The sequence below is a fragment of the Vipera ursinii genome (genome assembly GCF_947247035.1).
Source record: "Vipera ursinii genome assembly, chromosome: 2".
Classification (NCBI taxonomy): domain Eukaryota; kingdom Metazoa; phylum Chordata; class Lepidosauria; order Squamata; family Viperidae; genus Vipera; species Vipera ursinii.
The window spans coordinates 28,782,529-28,800,203 of NC_139513.1; the positions used below are offsets into that span (position 1 = coordinate 28,782,529).

Below are 17,675 nucleotides of genomic sequence, written 5' to 3' on the forward strand. Positions count from 1 at the left end.
AAGACTAAACTTCCACGCGCAATAAGAAGAGAAAAACCTCTGAGCGCGGGGAAACGAAGACCACGCCTTGCGGCCACGGAGTTTCATCCTATTGGTTTCCAACTACCCCGCCTACTGCTGGCTCGACTCAGTCTTTACTTCGCCTGACCTATGGAGATGCACAACTCGCCGCACGGGATCTTACTGAGCCACCTGTGCACTCCCATTGGACAGAAAGAGAAATGTCCGCTTGCGATTGGCGGATGCGTTTGGAAGCCCGTCTTCTTGATACTTCCGTTTGGCCACGTGTTGGATAGAACCCGTGAGAGTGAGTGATCCGTGCTCGTTGCAGGGTCTCGGTGTAAGTAGCGGTGATCTTTGACAGAAGGGGAGGGACTGGGTATTCTCCAGGCGCATTTTACAACTAGGAGAAAGAGGTGCGTCCTGTCGTCTTTCATACCCACTTAGCCTGATCTGAACATCAGTTTTGGCCCAGTTCAATGACACGCATTTAGACAGCAGCTCTGCGAAAGGCAGAGCTTTGCTTAAAGCGGGTAAGATGCAGAAATCTTAATGCTGATCAAGACAAATTCCACAAAGTTCCATTAACGTCCCTAAGTTCCATTTCCCGATGTCTTATCAATGCATCTCCCATCAATGCCCCTGGCCTGTGATGATGCGCTGAAGGGCATCACGTTAGAGATGGATGCTGGAAGCATATTCTGCTTTGCACTGATGATGTTACCTAGTTTGGATAATGAACGTCAGCAAGAAAAATAACCAACCTCAGATAGCAAGCACCAAGGATCCCACATTTCAACCCAGAACTACAAATATTTGTCTTTAGTGGTAACACTTAAAACATTATTGGTACCCAACCGTTGTAGGTAACATTTGTGTGCTTAAATTGTGTACTGTATGTATTGTCTGGATGCAATGAAAAAGTATTGTTTTTGTCATTTCACTGATGGGATAAAACTGAGTAGTTTGGGTAAAAAGGTTTTTAGCAGAGCAAGATTCCAGCTGGAAACATTCTGAGGGGAGCCAAGTGTCTTCAGCCTGGCTTTGCTGAAATCAAATTGCTTTCAATTTATTGTTCTATAGATTGGTCCACAGAAATTACAAGCTTGCATTTTCATCTGATCTTTTTGCATGGGCATTTAAATTATTTTAGGATAAAGTAAAGCAAAAGTGAGTTTCTGTTAATCTTGATAGCTTAAAGATGCTTCTTGTTCTGGATCAGACCGATTGTGCCACCAGATCACTTTAATTGAAGAGATGCTAGTGATTGAATCTGAAACCCAATTAAGCTCTGGACACTCTCCCTCTTCCTTTAATTCTCTAAGCTTGCTTCTTTGGACTCACCTATGGCCACTATGGGAATAACTACTAACAAAGTCCTTCGGGAATAGGGCAGTATATAAATTCAACTAATAAATATATAAACTTATACAACCTGGTTTAAAATTGCCTAGTAAACCAAAAGAATGAAAACAAGACATTTCCCCTCCTTTCCAGTGCATATATTTTTAAAGTGCAGGTGACAATTGATCATAATTAGAGTTTGTGATTTTGAGCTTAGAACTTGGCAATATATCAGAATGGATTGTTCTGTCTTTTAGAAATGGCCATCATAAGATGACTGAATTTGATGATGAAAATAAGGGCATCAAGCCTACTGCCTATGAAAGATTAGTACTGAAGAATGTTTCTCAATATCATTATTTGAAGATCCATTTGTAAGTTCAAATCCCTTTTTTAAATATTCCCATTCCATTTTGCTCAGTTACTGTATAACTTTTAACATGTTTGTGGCTTATTATACTTACTAATAAACCTTATTACAAAAAATGAATTGTAGGGAGTTTGAAGAAGCTGGCATTAGTTTAAATGCTGTTGATTTCAAACAACTTATCATCTCTGCTTTGAAACGGCTCCATGGTGAGGTATGTAAGTTTTGTTCAAATTATTTTGAGATAATTTTGAATACTTTGCAACTTCTGATTTATTTACAGTATATACATAGGGGGGGATTGGAATGGAAGGCTGTAAAAAGTGGTTTGATTGAAATCTCTGTATTAGGAAAACTTTTACTAACTGCAGTTGTGTTGTTGTTGTTAGCTGCGAAGACGTGTCCGACCCATTGCGACCCTATGGACAACATTCCTCCAGGCCTTCCTGTCCTCTACCATCTTCTGGAGTCCATTTAAGCTCACGCCTACTGCTTCAGTGACTCCATCCAGCCACCTCATTCTCTGTCGTCCCCTTCTTCTATTGCCCTCAATCTTTCCCAGCATTAGGCTCTTCTCCAGTGAGTCCTTCCTTCTCATTAGGTGGCCAAAGTATTTGAGTTTTAGCTTCAGGATCTGGCCTTCTAAAGAGCAGTCAGGATTGATCTCCTCTAGGACTGACCGGTTTGATCGCCTTGCAGTCCAAGGGACTCGCAGGAGTCTTCTCCAGCACCATAGTTCAAAGGCCTCAATTTTTTGGCGCTCAGCCTTTCTTATGGTCCAACTTTCACTGCCATACATTGCAACTGGGAAGACCATAGCCTTGACTATACGCACTTTGGTTGACAGGGTGATGTCTCTGCTTTTTAGTGTGCTGTCTAGATTTGCCATGGCTTTCCTCCCCAGGAGCAAGCGTCTTTTAATTTCTTGGCTACAGTCCCCATCTGCAGTGATCTTGGAGCCCAGGAAAATAAAATCTGTCACTACTTCCATTTCTTCCCCATCTATTTGCCAGGAATTGAGAGGGCCAGATGCCATGATCTTGGTTTTCTTAATGTTAAGTTTCAACCCAAGTTTTGCACTCTCCTTCTTCACCCGCAACAAGAGGCTCTTTAGTTCTTCTTCACTTTCTGCCATTAGAGTGGTATCATCTGCGTATCTTAGGTTGTTGATATTTCTTCCGGCAATCTTAATTCCAACTTTTGATTCATCTAGCCCTGCCTTTCTCATGATGTGCTCTGCATATAAGTTAAATAGGCAGGGCGACAGTATACAGCCTTGCCGGACTCCTTTCCCAATTTTGAACCAATCAGTGGTTCCGTGTCCAGTTCTCACTGTTGCTTCTTGACCCGCATATAGGTTTCTCAAGAGACAAATAAGATGGTCTGGTACTCCCATCTCTTTAAGAACTTGCCACAGTTTGTTATGATCCACACAATCAAAGGCTTTAGCATAGTCAATGAAGCAGAAGTAGATGTTTTTCTGGAACTCCCTAGCTTTCTCCATGATCCAGCGTATGTTGGCAATTTGATCTCTAGTTCCTCTGCCTCTTCGAAATCCTGCCTGCACTTCTGGTAGTTCTCGATCCACATACTGCTGAAGTCTAGCTTGTAGGATTTTAAGCATGACTTTACTAGCATGAGAAATGAGTGCAATGGTGCAATACTTTGAACATTCTTTGGCACTGCCTTTCTTTGGAATTGGAATGTAAACTGATCTTTTCCAATCCTGTGGCCACTGTTGAGTTTTCCAAATTTGCTGGCAAATTGAGTGTAGCACTTTTACTGCACTGTCTTTTAAGATTTTGAATAGCTCAGCTGGAATACTGTCACCTCCACTAGCTTTGTTGTTGCTCAGCTTTTCTAAGGCCCACTTCACTTCACATTCTAGGATGTCTGGCTCGAGGTCAGTGACCACCTCATTGTGATTATCAGGGACGTTAAGCTCATTCTTGTATAGTTCTTCTGTGTAATTTTTCCACCTCTTCTTAATCTCTTCTGCCTCTGTTAGGTCCCTGCCATTTTGGTCCTTTATCAGTTGTAGTTGTATACAACACTGAGCTAGGATTCAGGTTGTTAATAAGCTGCTTCTTTGCATATCAGCCTTTGTCTGGTGCTAGTTCATATCCTTTAAAACAGAGTGGTCACTTAGTTTCTTTATACTCTGGCACTATTTCCTGCTTCATAATAACTTCCATTACTAAAGCTTCATTACTTAAATGACAGCAATGTTTTGTTATATGGGAAAAAATAATAAGAGATGTCAAACACTAATTGGCCATGTATCTGTTTTAACCACTCAAGTCACCAAAGATTGCCATGTTCCTTGCTGTCATTTGTAGCTAAAGAGATAAATAACCCTTCCCCAAACTTCATTTATGGTTTTTGGCAGCAAAAGAATCATCTGTGTTTTAAATGAGGCAGGATCAGGCGATGCCTCCAATTACAAATACCAGCTGTTTCTCCCAGATATAAGGGGCCTTGGTGATTAAAATGTGTACAAGAAAAGTAGATTAAAAAAGAATGAAAATGATGAAAACAAATATTCATGATCATCTCATTTTGTGCATTATTCTCCATTACATCCTACAAGTTTGGACTTGTAATGAAATATATTGAAAAAACTTGCAGATTCTTCTTCATTACGTTTACCTTAAATACTAGGTTTGTAATTACATCAAATTAAACTAATTGTAGTGGTGGAATAGAATTGAACTTCTTATGAGAACTTTCTTAATGACTTTGAGATTTTAAAGTGCATCCTAGTAACTGGCATGTTTCCTTTTAGGTTGGTTCTGCATTGCCTGTTGATGTTTTGACATATGAGGAAAAAACATTGAGTGCCATACTTAGAGTATCTAATGCGTAAGACATTTTGAATACTTTTTCTTGGCAAGTGTGGTTAGATAAAGGAATGATCTCTAGCATAATAATAAAAATGAAGAAAATTCTTTTTAAATTCAAGCAAGGTGTCATAAGTCTTGTACCATTGTTTTTCAAACTTGGCAGCTTTAAGATGTGTAGACTTCTCCCATGCTCGCTGGGAAAATCTGGGAGTTGAAGTGCACATATCTTGAGGTTGCTAAGTTTGAGGAACACTGGTTTGTGGAGTTCTCTGAGCTTGATTGTTTGCTTGCAGATGCTTATTACTCAGTTAGCTGACATCATCAGGGATAGTGTGTCTATTTGCTCCCTGTTTATATTCAGTAGCTTGTCCTGCCAGTGTTGGTGGAACATGTGTTCTAATCTATTTCCTTCTTAGTTTTTTTTATTGTCTCTTGAACAGTTTGTAAGTGTGGTTTGTCTCTATGTGTCCATTGATGGCTGATTGGTCTGAATGCCTAGTTTCCAGAAATTCTCTAGCATTTTTGGATTTGACTTGATCTAGATTGCTTACTATTTCCCAGTTGAAACTATGGTTGAATCTGTCCATAGGTATGAGATTAAGGAGCTTTCAATGTGTCTTCTGACTGATAGTTGGAGTTCATGGATGAACTCTGCTCATCCTCTCCAGCAGCCTACATCCAGATAAGCATGGATTAACACCAGTCAAGCAATAAAGCAGAAAACAATACCCTAATTAAGAAATGACCAAGGAGAAAGCCATACCCTCACTAATACTGGCAGAGCAAACTGCTGTATATAAATGGAACAGACCCCATACTCACTACATTAATTACATTAAATTGTTTTATCAGGAAAGCATCAGTTGTTATCTTAGCATAAATGTTGGGAAAATTCAGCCTCAAGTTTATTTGGATGTAATTTCTGGATAGATATTGTTCCTATCTCATTGAACCTTGATTCTATTTACCATGAAATATTTATGGCTTACTTTACTTGCCTACTGATTAGTCATTTCATTAATATATCCAATGCTATTATTTATACAGTGGCCTAGCAAAACTGTGGAGTGCTCTATCACTGTTTGGTTTTTACCAGAACAGAAGGTGTGCCTTCAGGGTGATACAGGTAAGAATTGAGAAATAATCAGTTGAAAGCCTTATTTGTTCAATAAAACAGATTATTGCTCTGGCACTTTTAGATCTTATATTGAAGATGGGCAACCCACAGACTATATTCACATGTACTTCTTTCCAGACTTGTCCTGTTTTTTCCTTAAAGTATTATAGTTGTCTTTCATTGTGTGTGGGTGTATGTTTGGTGTTCTGTGTTTTATTGCTTTATATTTTTTCAATAGTTCTTTAACCTGTCCATAGAAGCAGCATAAATATATTTTTCTAAGAGTGCATTTAGTTAACTGTCTGCTGCTTTACTGTTGATTGCTTTATTTTATTACTATTTTTTTTTCTTTTTTTTTTTGGAGAATAATTTTATTCCAGCTTTTTCTGCTCTTGAGTACAAATAGCCTGTTGCTATTAGCAACTTACCGTATATACTTGAGTATAAGCCGACTCGAGTATAAGCCGAGACCCCCAATTTCACCCCCAAAAACTGGAAAAAGTTGGTGACTTGAGTATAAGCCGATCCGCCGTTCTGCAAGCCTCCGCCGCCGGCTGCTTCGTTCCGCAGCGGAAAGAAGCAGGCAGGCTGCTTCGTTCCGCAGCGGAAAGAAGCAGCCTGCTTCGTTCAGGCTGCTTCGTTCCGCAGCGGAAAGAAGCAGGCAGGCTGCTTCTTTCCGCTGCAGAAAGAAGGCTGCTTCTTTACGCAGTGGAAAGAAGCAGGCTGCTTCGTTCAGGCTGCTTCGTTCCGCAGCGGAAAGAAGCAGGCAGGCTGCTTCTTTCCGCTGCGGAAAGAAGGCTGCTTCTTTCCGCTGCGGAAAGAAGGCTGCTTCTTTCCGCAGCGGAAAGAAGCAGCCTGCTTCGTTCAGGCTGCTTCGTTCCGCAGCGGAAAGAAGCAGGCAGGCTGCTTCTTTCCGCTGCGGAAAGAAGGCTGCTTCTTTCCGCAGCGGAAAGAAGCAGGCAGGCTGCTTCGTTCCGCAGCGGAAAGAAGCAGGCAGGCTGCTTCGTTCCGCAGCGGAAAGAAGCAGGCAGGCTGCTTCTTTCCGCAGCGGAAAGAAGCAGCCTGCTTCGTTCAGGCTGCTTCGTTCCGCAGCGGAAAGAAGGCTGCTTCTTTCCGCAGTGGAAAGAAGCAGCCTGCTTCGTTCAGGCTGCTTCGTTCCGCAGCGGAAAGAAGCAGGCAGGCTGCTTCGTTCCGCAGCGGAAAGAAGGCTGCTTCTTTCCGCAGCGGAAAGAAGCAGCCTGCTTCGTTCAGGATGCTTCGTTCCGCAGCGGAAAGAAGGCTGCTTCTTTCCGCAGCGGAAAGAAGCAGCCTGCTTCGTTCAGGCTGCTTCGTTCCGCAGCGGAAAGAAGCAGCCTGCTTCGTTCAGGCTGCTTCGTTCCGCAGCGGAAAGAAGCAGCCTGCTTCGTTCAGGCTGCTTCGTTCCGCAGCGGAAAGAAGCAGGCAGGCTGCTTCTTTCCGCTGCGGAAAGAAGGCTGCTTCTTTCCGCAGTGGAAAGAAGCAGGCAGGCAAGGCACGGAGATCCGGAGACCTGCCGACGTTTGGGGAGGTTTGGGGAGGTGCCCAAACCTCCCCAAACGTCAGCAGGTCTCCGGATATCCTCCCCAAACCTCCCCAAACGTCGGCAGGTCTCGGGATCTCCGTGCCTTGCCTGCCTGCTTCTTTCCGCTGCGGAAAGAAGCAGGCAGGCAGGTCACGGAGATCCGGAGACCTGCTGACGTTTGGGGAGGTTTGGGGAGGTGCCCAAACCTCCCCAAACGTCAGCAGGTCTCCGGATCTCCTCCCCAAACCTCCCCAAACGTCGGCAGGTCTCGGGATCTCCGTGCCTTGCCTGCCTGCTTCTTTCCGCTGCGGAAAGAAGCAGGCAGGCAAGGCACGGAGATCCGGAGACCTGCCGACGTTTGGGGAGGTTTGGGGAGGTGCCCAAACCTCCCCAAACGTCAGCAGGTCTCCGGATCTCCGTGACCTGCCTGCCTGCTTCTTTCCGCAGCGGAAAGAAGCAGGCAGGCAAGGCACGGAGATCCGGAGACCTGCCGACGTTTGGGGAGGTTTGGGGAGGTGCGCGCGCACCTCCCCAAACCTCCCCAAACTTCGGCAGGTCTCCGGACGGCGGCTGCTTGGGAGAGGTGCGCGCAATCCCGGAAGCACCAAAGCCTCGGCCGCGCACAAGTCCTCGGTAAGTTTTTTTTGTTGACTGGAGTATAAGCCGAAGTGGAATTTTTCAGCCCAAAAAGTGGGCTGAAAAATTCGACTTATACTCAAGTATATACGGTATACTTCTTGAAATCCACCATTACTTATGACATCATTTCCTTTCATCTCATTCTACTTGAAATGTTTGAGTTCAGCCACTTAACCATCCTGTCCTAGGCTTGCAATTATTAAATTTGGTCTCCAAGGAAATTAATCAGCTGCCATTTATTTGCTTAAACTTGCCTGGATGTTCTTTTATGCAAAAGGAATTGGTTTTGTGCTTCTATTTGAATTTTTTTTCCCTTTCTCTCTAGACTTCTCCATTTCTTCTTGCGTTAGCTGGGAATAGCAGAGAAATGGTGCTAGATTAATTATTTGGTTGATTTTGGTTTGTATAACACCAAAATGCTGATGACATTGCCCAAGTACAGATTTTTTGGTGTGAGACTCGGGAGAATATTTTCTACAAAACCAAGCGTATCCATGCCATTCTTCACTCAACACTATGTTCAGCTTTTACACATAAATGTTGGAGACAAAGCTGAAATAATTAAGAAGTTCACATCAAAGGATATCGTTATCTTTTCTGAATTAACAGGGGATACAAACCCATTACACTTGGATGAAGAATATGCAAAGAAATCAAGGTTTGGGAGAACAGTTGTACATGGTGTCTTGATCAATGGACTTATTTCAGCTGTCCTAGGTACAAAAATGCCTGGGCCTGGGTGTATCTTCCTTTCTCAGGAAATTAATTTTCCATCTCCTTTATATGTTGGAGAAGAGGTCTTGGCTTCAGCAGAAGTGAAGAAACTGAAGAGATGTCTTGCTTATATTACAGTGTCATGTACAGTTGTCCAAAGTGGCAAAATTGTCATGGAAGGTATTGTTAAAGTTGTAGTGCCTGAAGATTCCAAACCTGTGACCTGATTGAATGGTGTATCCTATTGGTAGCTGAGGTTATAATAAGCTGTACTTTTAGCTATAATCAACTAGTTACCTAACTCTGTGAAGAATCTGAAACAGTTTAATTCCAACATTTTGATGTTGGTCTCTGACTTAACAGATTGCTTTGCCTTTTCTCAATGATAGTGTGATAGAATGAGAGTTTCAGAAGAATGCTGAGAAAAAAATCAGCATCTAAAATGTCTTGAGTTGCTTAATTTGGTTTTATATATTGAACGGATTTAGGGTCTCATGTTGAATTGACCAATGTCTATATTAGCTCTACATTTTACCAATAAATAATAATAACTGTCACCCAGGTGACAGTTTTATAGCTTAGGGCAGTTGGTGCAGTCTATCCTCTTATTAACTAGAAGTACATTGTAGATCTGTCCTCTGCTTCCTCCCACATGGGTCATTTATATAATATGTTTGATATAAACTGATAAATAAGATTAAGAACTTAATGTTATTTCCTCAAATTCTCTTCCTGAAAAAAAATCAGTACAAGCCTGGTATTCTCCTTATACAAAGAAACACTTCTCTGAAATGTTCTTACCGTATTTTCCGGCGTATAAGACAACTTTTTAACCCATGAAAATCATCTCAAAAGTTGGGTCGTCTTATACGCCCAGTCGTCTTATACGCCGGAAAATCAGCGAGCCCGGGAAGGCACGCCCTCCCCTCACTGTGGAGGAAGCAGGGCAGGCTGGCGTCTGGCGGGAGCCGGCAGGGCAGTCCTGCGCACGTGCGCGCTCCCCGGCTGTTAAGGAGCACTCCTTAGCAGCCGGGGAGTGCAGGGCAGTCCGCGCGCACTCCCCGGCTGCTAAGGAGTGCTCCTTAACAACTGGGGAGCGCGCGCGTGCGCAGGACTGCCCTGCCGGCTCCCGCCAGACGCCAGCCTACCCTGCTTCCTCCACAGTGAGAGGGGAGGGCGTGCCTTCCCGGGCTCGCTGATTTTCCGGCGTATAAGACAAAAAATCTTGAAAATCATCTCAAAAGTTGGGGGGGTCGTCTTATACGCCGGAAAATACGGTATTCTCAACTATAGCAGTTTTATCTCTGTTCTGTATTAACTTTCCTAAGTGATGATAAAAGAAATTTGTATTGTTGCTCTTAATGATCTGGGTAATTCTATTATGTAATTATACTACTGTTTGCAACCACTTCCAGAATACATCTTTGTGGGAACAACCTTAAGAATAAGCCAAAGCAAATAGAGAAGCCCAAACCAGTTTTCTTTATTAAACTATAAAATTATAGTGGTCACTGGGCTGCCAGCCAGCAAGGTCTAAAAGTGCAGATCATATACAGCAGGGGTCTCCAACCTTTTTGGTTCTACGGATTGGTGGCAGCTATGGGTGGGGGAGCGGAACGGTCTCATGCTTGTAACCTAAATCCCAAGTATGCGCAAATGTAGCTTCACATGCTTGCCTGCTGCTTTGGCAGCCCAGTTTCCAATAGGACTCAGCCGGGGGGGGGGGGGTTGGGGACTCTTGACATAGAGAATATAGTGGATAGCTAAGAAAACAAATCAATGAGTCATCAAACAAATCAATCCAGAGTTTTCACTTTAGCTGCAGATTACTTCAGACACACGCCAGAGCCAGGTCTCAGTGGAAAGCTCTCCTGCTGGGAAATGTGGAAGGATAGAAGAGCATGACCAGGACTCAGTTACAGTGGCAATGAGTGCACTATTGGAAAATCCGAAGGACCAGATCATTATGGAGAAAATCTATCAGTGGTTGCTAAGAGTAAACAGCTTGATGCTCATAATCAATACATGAGGGCCAGTTTGGTGCAGTGGTTAAAACTCCAGGTAAGAAACCAGGAGGCTTTGAGTCCTAATTCTGCCTTGGTCACAAAGCCAGGTGGGTCACTTTGGGTCAGTCTGTTTGGGCCCTAGGGAGGAGGGGGCAAAGGCAAGCAGCTTATGAAAATCTTGTCAAGAAAACTTTGTGAGTTAACATTGAATTAAGAGTGTGAACACACGCACCTATACCTGCCTTGAAATGAATATGAAATAATATGAACAATAATAACACCTAATGAGAAGGAAGGATTCACTGGAGAAGAGCCTAATGCTGGGAAAGGTTGAGGGCAAGAGAAGAAGGAGACGACAGAGAATGAGGTGGCTGGATGGAGTCACTGAAGCAGTAGGCATGAGCTTAAATGGACTCCAGAAGATGGTAGAGGACAGGAAGGCCTGGAGGAACGTTGTCCATGGGGTCGCGATGGGTCAGACACGACTTCGCAACTAACAACAACAAATATGAATACATGTACAAAAACATATCACTTATATGTATATTGTGAGCTAACATCACATATATTGATGGGACAGATAGTACAAAGTGGATTATCACAAAATGCCAATTCAGTATGGGGTAGCTATGAAAAATTCCATGCCAGCGATTATTAGTGGAATTTAAAAAAATGCCAACATTGTAATACCCTACACCACAGGTCTGCAACCCGCGGCTCTGGAGCCGCATGCGGCTCTTTCAGCCGTCTCCTGCGGCTCCCAGTCCTCTGCCATGTGCAGTCCCCCCCCCAAAAAAAGTGGGACTAAAAAAGTTCAACCAATCAATTCAAATATGTAGGGTAGGTGCATATCTCGCCTTGGCTCCACTCTTCAGTCAAACCCTGTTCTGTGCATGTGCGCATGTACGTGCATGCGCACACATTTTTTGCGGCTCCCAGTTTATACTTTTGTGAGGGAACCGGTTCTGAGTGGCTCTTTCACTGTTTCAGGTTGCTGACCCCTGCCCTACACAAATCTGTGGAATGTTCACAGTGATTTAGCACGTAAAAATGCAAGTAGAAAAATAGGGACCACTCCGGTTGGAAGGTAACAGCGTTCCGTGTGCCTTTGGCGTCTAGTCATGCCGGCCACATGACCACGGAAACATCCTCGGACAAGCGCTGGTTCTTCGGCTTTGAAACGGAGATGAGCACCGGCCCCTAGAGTTGGAAACAACTAGCACGCATGTGTGGTGGAACCTTTACCTTTAATTACCATGCTTGAAAAAGGTGACAGAAAGCTGAAGGAAGAGTAAAAGAGAGCAGCTAAAATAACCATGGGTCTCCAGCACAAAAAAGCTACCGTAGTTGGGCCCTTTAGCTTGGAAAAAGGGAGATGGGGCATGACAGAGGCCTATAAAATCATGCATGTCATGGAGGTAGTAGAGAAGGAAAGCATTTCTCAAAATGCTAGCAGTAAAAGCAAGCCAATGAAGTGGTGAAGGAGATTTTGTTTTGTTTTTTAAAGAAGCAATTCTTCACGCTGTGCATAACTGACCTGTGGAATATATTATGATGTAATGATCACAACTTGGATAGCTTTAAAAAAGAATAGGAAGGGAGAACAAATCCATCAAGCTCTTATTGGTCTCAACTAATGGTACCTTCCAGCTGGGGGCAGCATGTCTCTGAATACCAATTTCAAGGAAATTATTGTTCTTTTTCTTTGTCTTTTTTCCTGCTTGTGGAATTTGTTGTTCATGAGCAAAGCCACACGCTAACTAGACCGATACATCAGGTCTGTTCTCAAGTTAGTGAAGAATAGATTTCAGGATTGCAGCATCAAGAACATTTGAGATCCACTGTTGGAGCAATAATGGTAGTTCAGGGAAGAAAGCTGGGTCTCTTAGAAGAAAGATAATATGGAGCAATTTTCCTCTCCTCCTTTGTTACAGTTGTCAAGAAGGCAACAGCACAGAGTGCAACGATTGCATAGGTATATTGAATCAAACCTTAAATGTAATTGCCCATTTACTAAATGTTTCAATTCCAGCACAACTACACATTACTCATCATCTAAGCAAAGTGGTTATCTAATAATCAGTTACCAAAACTTCTGTAGCAAATCCTTGATTCTAGAAAGCTTTTTAACATTTCTCTCACACATATACACGCAGTCAACTAACATATATACATAATGCAAGGCTCCTCCTATTAGTGTGTTGGACTCTGATCAGCTTATTTTCATCAATCTTGTCATTGTTACAACTAAAATCATGTCAAGCAGTGGTCTAGCTTGGGCATTCTTGATTGTGGAAACACAACCCTAAACCTAACCCTGACTCTTGGTGCTTTTATTAATCTGTAATACTTTGAAAGTCTCATAGCCTATTGTTATTTTAGTCCACTCTAGTGTGCTTTTCCCTTTCCACTTGTCTCTGAAATTAAATGGAGTGTATATATTTTCTTAAGACTGGGTATTCATCATACTATTCCTTAATGCTCAATATCCATCATGATTATTGAAAAATATTATTTTCTGGGTAAGCTGGCAAAGAGGTTACATTCTGAATCTCTGTCTGATTTAGCTAACTCTTGGTTTTTGTACATCCAAAGCATTCTTCTAACACGAATCTTGTAAGTTATTCCCTGAAATGCCACAGGAAATCAACCAGTCTAATGCAGACCTCAAAATAGCTGCTATTAAGTATTCAGGAATTGCCAATCTATGAATTATCCATGAATGCCAGCAAGCTCTCATCTGTCATTGATCCATTTGGATGGGTGAATTTTTTTCAGGCTTTGAGCCAAACTGTAAATGCCAAATGATGCTCAGGTGTTGAAAAGATGTTTTATATTTTTTTCAAGTTATTCAGAATGATACTGAGGTCCATAGGACTTAATATTCTGGCATATCCTATTTCCTTTGTAGTAATCAAGTCAGCAATAACTTATCTTGACCTTTCATTTTTATTAAACTCAAAAACCCTACAATGCTACAGACCTCCATATCTCCTAGCAGTGGGACTGTTGTTGTTGTTAGCTGCGAAGTCGTGTCCGACCCATCGTGACCCTATGGACAATGTTCCTCCAGGCCTTCCTGTCCTCTACCATCTTCTGGAGTCCATTTAAGCTCACGCCTACTGCTTCAGTGACTCCATCCAGCCACCTCATTCTCTGTCGTCCCCATCTTCTATTGCCCTCAATCTTTCCCAGCATTAGGCTCTTCTCCAGTGAGTCCTTCCTTCTCATTAGGTGGCCAGAGTATTTGAGTTTTACAATCAGGATCTGGCCTTCTAAAGAGCAGTCAGGGTTGATCTCCTCTAGGACTGATCGGTTTGATTGTCTTGCAGTCCAAGGGACTCGCAGGAGTCTTCTCCAGCACCACAGTTCAAAGGCCTCAATTCTTTGGCGCTCAGCCTTTTTTATGGTCCAGTTTTCACTGCCATACATTGCAACTGGGAAGACCATAGCCTTGACTATATGCACTTTTGTTGACAGGGTGATGTCTCTGCTTTTTAGTGTGCTGTCTAGATTTGCCATGGCTTTCCTCCCCAGGAGCAAGCGTCTTTTAATTTCTTGGCTACAGTTCCCATCTGCAGTGATCTTGGAGCCCAGGAAAATAAAATCTGTCACTACCTCCATTTCTTCCCCATCAATTTGCCAGGAATTGAGAGGGCCGGATGCCATGATCTTGGTTTTCTTAATGTTAAGCTTCAACCCAACTTTTGCACTCTCCTTCTTCACCCGCAACAAGAGGCTCTTTAGTTCTTCACTTTCTGCACAATGGGACTGTGCTGAGCTTTAAATAATATACTCCAGCAGTTGTTTCCCAGCTCACAATTTAAATATAATGCTTATTCTATTAATAGTTTAATTTGCATTTTCCTGGTCTCCCAAGCTAATGGTAAAATTTATTTTTGGAGCTTTTATAACCTACCCAATTATAAAAACAACAGGCATTAATCAAAGCATGTCAAAACATTCAATCATGAATAAATCAATCTCTATCAACATAAATGCCAACAAACCTAATTAGGATTGAATAATTGATGAAATAAAACTGTTTTACAGATCTAAAATCATAATATACTTCTGTTCATTATATATATCAGAAATGATTTACATAAAGGTTATAAACAGTAAAAATAGAATTGCTCTTGGAAAACGTTAATTGTTGTAATGGTGGCTGAGGAAAGGAAGCCATTTCATAGTCTGGGCCCACCTAATTCTTATCCTTTGCAATACTCCATGGGAAACTTTCTCTCTGTAGTACAGACACAGTGTATCAACAGAATATCATCTCTAGAATATAAAGATAAGTCAAATCAGAAGTCAATAATTTCTCAGATGTTCTGTACCTAAACACTTCAGGCTTTTAAAAAGTCCCTCAGTAGTTAATTGACAAGCACAGATGTTACACCTTTGGTAAAGGACTCCACTAAGTAATTAGTATACATTCTGGTTGCAGACACAAACCAGCCTTATGGAATATATTAACATTCATCTAATCTACTGAAGATAATACATGGGCTACTATCGCAGTTTTGTCCAATATTGTATCTGTCAAAGATGATCAGGGATGCTCTTGGCTAACAAAGATACTTGACTGTGCTTGGTAAAGTAAGGCTCAGACATCCTTATCCCCAGTAAATTAATTCAGCTGAAACCACTTCAACTATTTCAAGGAACTATTTTCTACACTGGAGAGAATCGTTTCCTTTTTGTTTTTCCACTGAAGAAAAAAAGTGACCAAATCAGGGTTGTTTTCATGATTAGAATTCATGACGTTGAGGGGGTAACTCACAACCTCTTTCTGCCTATTTTTCAACCTCACCACATATGGCCACACAGGTGTCAGTAGGCAGTTATTCACAAAGCAGTTACTGAATATCAACATAACTTATCCTTTAAAATTATACTTCCTTGAAATGTAGTTCCTTTGACTTTCCAGATCACTTTTAAGAATGGTTTCAAAGCTGTTTTTGAAAGAAAGGTAATTATGAAAGGTGAAAAGGATCAAAAGGTGATCATTACACCTTTGTTTTCCAAAGAAAGTTCTTATTTGCATGTGCGAAAGAACAAGCGTAGTAACATAAATGGGTGTGTCTCTGAAACTGAAAAGTCAAGCCATTTATATAGTCAGATGATTTGTTTGTAAGCTATTATAACTCTTTTCATCTATTCCAGGAGTGTCAAACTGCTGGCCTACAGGCCGGATGAGTGATACCGAAACCCCGGCCACCCCAGCTCCGGCAATGGGAAAAAAACATAATGTAGCTTTTCTGTTTCTGTAGCTTTCTGCAGAGAAGAGAAATAACGCAAGACACCGAAACAGCTGTAAATGTTGTGAAAATATTAATTTAATGAATCCATTAGGTAACTGGTAGAATATTGTATTTAGTTCTCTGGCGAGTATTTCATCTTCCTAGGATTTTTAATATTCCTTAGAGACAGTGGCCAGGTAACAAATGAGGAATAATTAAGGCACACTGAGAAATGTTGTTCTCAGGATAAATAACGTTATGTATCCTAGCTTCCATGACCTTGTGTGTAAACAACCCTGTTTGTATACGGTATTGCACAAGTTTTGGCAAATGGTACATAGAAGATCTTGTCTTGCCTGCAGTGTGAAAAGCAGCCCATAACTACCTACAACTATGAGCACCTATGGAACATACTCTCACCTATTAGCATTAATATATGTATAATATAGCCCTAATAAGCAGGCATATACATAGAATGAAGGCTACTGCTAAGCTTGTAAGCCGCCCTGAGTCTTCGGAGAAGGGCGGGATATAAATGGAATTTAAAAAAAAATATTTAGATCATGAGAAAAACTATTAGTAAGATTTGTTCCTGGCATAACTTCAAAAACCCTGAAGACAAATCCAGGCTCTGTGTGTTGTTTCCACCCCTAATGCATATTTCTTTATTAAAAATTTCTACACTGCCACAATCATAATTTTCTTGGTAACACAAACACGAGCATCCATGGTTAAAAAATTGTCTATAGCACAATTATAAATAATAGAACCCTCTCACCCCTTAACATTCAATGTAAAAACGCTGTAAAAAGAGAAGAGGCAAATATAGTGTTTACTATATTCTCATAATTAAGCAAGATCTCTATCTGATTCTGGATGGCTATCAGTATTGGGACAAACTGAATTTCCAGATGAAGGGTGCTCTGCAGCACAATGTCATAATGGAAAAATGTTACAGAAGTGAAGAAACATGCACATTCTTTCCTGTCTGTTTTGGAAAGGTTGATTTTGGTTGGAGGAAATGCACTTAGATCTCCCCATTCCACAAATGGTTTTCAATCTCTCTTCCATTCAATTTAGGAAGGCTGAAGGTGTAAACCAACTGGTAAAGCCCATACATTTTAAATAACTGAATAGGATTAAAGTTCCATTAGATTCTATGGTGGTTGCAGTATTGCCTCTGTGTCATTCAGGAAATGGAGGACAGCCAACAAGTTAAACAAAGTTTTAAAAAAAATCAGAGTATTGTATGTTTATCACAAAGACAAGATTACAGGGAGACATGTTCACGGCTGTTAAGCATTTAAGACCTGTTCATGCAGAAAGTATGACTGAAAAATGCAAGAAAAGATTCTGGCTAACATTAATAGCTGATACTTAACAGAATGAGTTGTTTTCTATAGTTTGAGGTATTTAAAGAGAGACTGAACAGTTATCCTTCAATAGCACCCTACTACACTATTGAGTAGGAGCTTGGATCTGTTCCAGCAGACCTGTTCCAGCAGACCTCTTAATCCTTTTCTGGACTCATCAAATACTAGCAAAGTTTGTTTTTGTTTTCAATCCATTACAAGCATGTTAAATTGGGAAAGTTTTTTTTAAAGATCATAGTTAATGTATAAAGCTTTGCACAAGAGAATACCACAATGTTTTAATTTACTGTTCACTTTTTAAAAAAAGTTTTAAATCAAGATGCATCTTAAAATAAGTGAAAGTTGGCATGACACTATAGTTGAACTACTTAACTTTCACTTTCCTAGTCTTTACCATCTGTTTTGTTTCTCTAGGAAACGGTTGATTAATTCTCAGCCTCTGTAGACTACAATAAGAACATTGTCCAAAGAATTAACCAATATAAG

The 17,675-nt window shown here is 41.4% G+C and overlaps 1 protein-coding gene across 4 annotated transcripts; it reads left to right on the plus strand.

Moving 5' to 3' along the window:
• Positions 1 to 289: 289 nt before the first annotated feature.
• On the plus strand, positions 290 to 9,418 carry HTD2 (hydroxyacyl-thioester dehydratase type 2). 4 transcript variants are annotated; one of them, XM_083350880.1, is made up of 5 exons: positions 319 to 416; positions 1,602 to 1,718; positions 4,497 to 4,573; positions 5,602 to 5,680; positions 8,176 to 9,418. In XM_083350880.1, the coding sequence occupies exon 5, from the start codon at positions 8,267 to 8,269 to the stop codon at positions 8,789 to 8,791; it is 525 nt and encodes a 174-aa protein (XP_083207006.1). In that variant the 5' UTR covers positions 319 to 416; positions 1,602 to 1,718; positions 4,497 to 4,573; positions 5,602 to 5,680; positions 8,176 to 8,266; the 3' UTR covers positions 8,792 to 9,418. The 4 variants fall into 4 exon arrangements, 3 of the variants coding, with proteins under 3 accessions (XP_083207006.1, XP_083207007.1, XP_083207008.1); XM_083350881.1 differs by lacking the exon at positions 5,602 to 5,680; XM_083350882.1 differs by lacking the exons at positions 319 to 416; positions 1,602 to 1,718; positions 5,602 to 5,680 and adding an exon at positions 1,841 to 1,925.
• The last annotated feature ends 8,257 nt before the right edge of the window (positions 9,419 to 17,675 follow it).

What these genes read in the sequence shown, in the direction of transcription:
- HTD2 (XM_083350880.1), top strand. Translation starts at nt 8,267, where the DNA reads ATGCTGATGACATTGCCCAAGTACAGATTTTTTGGTGTGAGACTCGGG.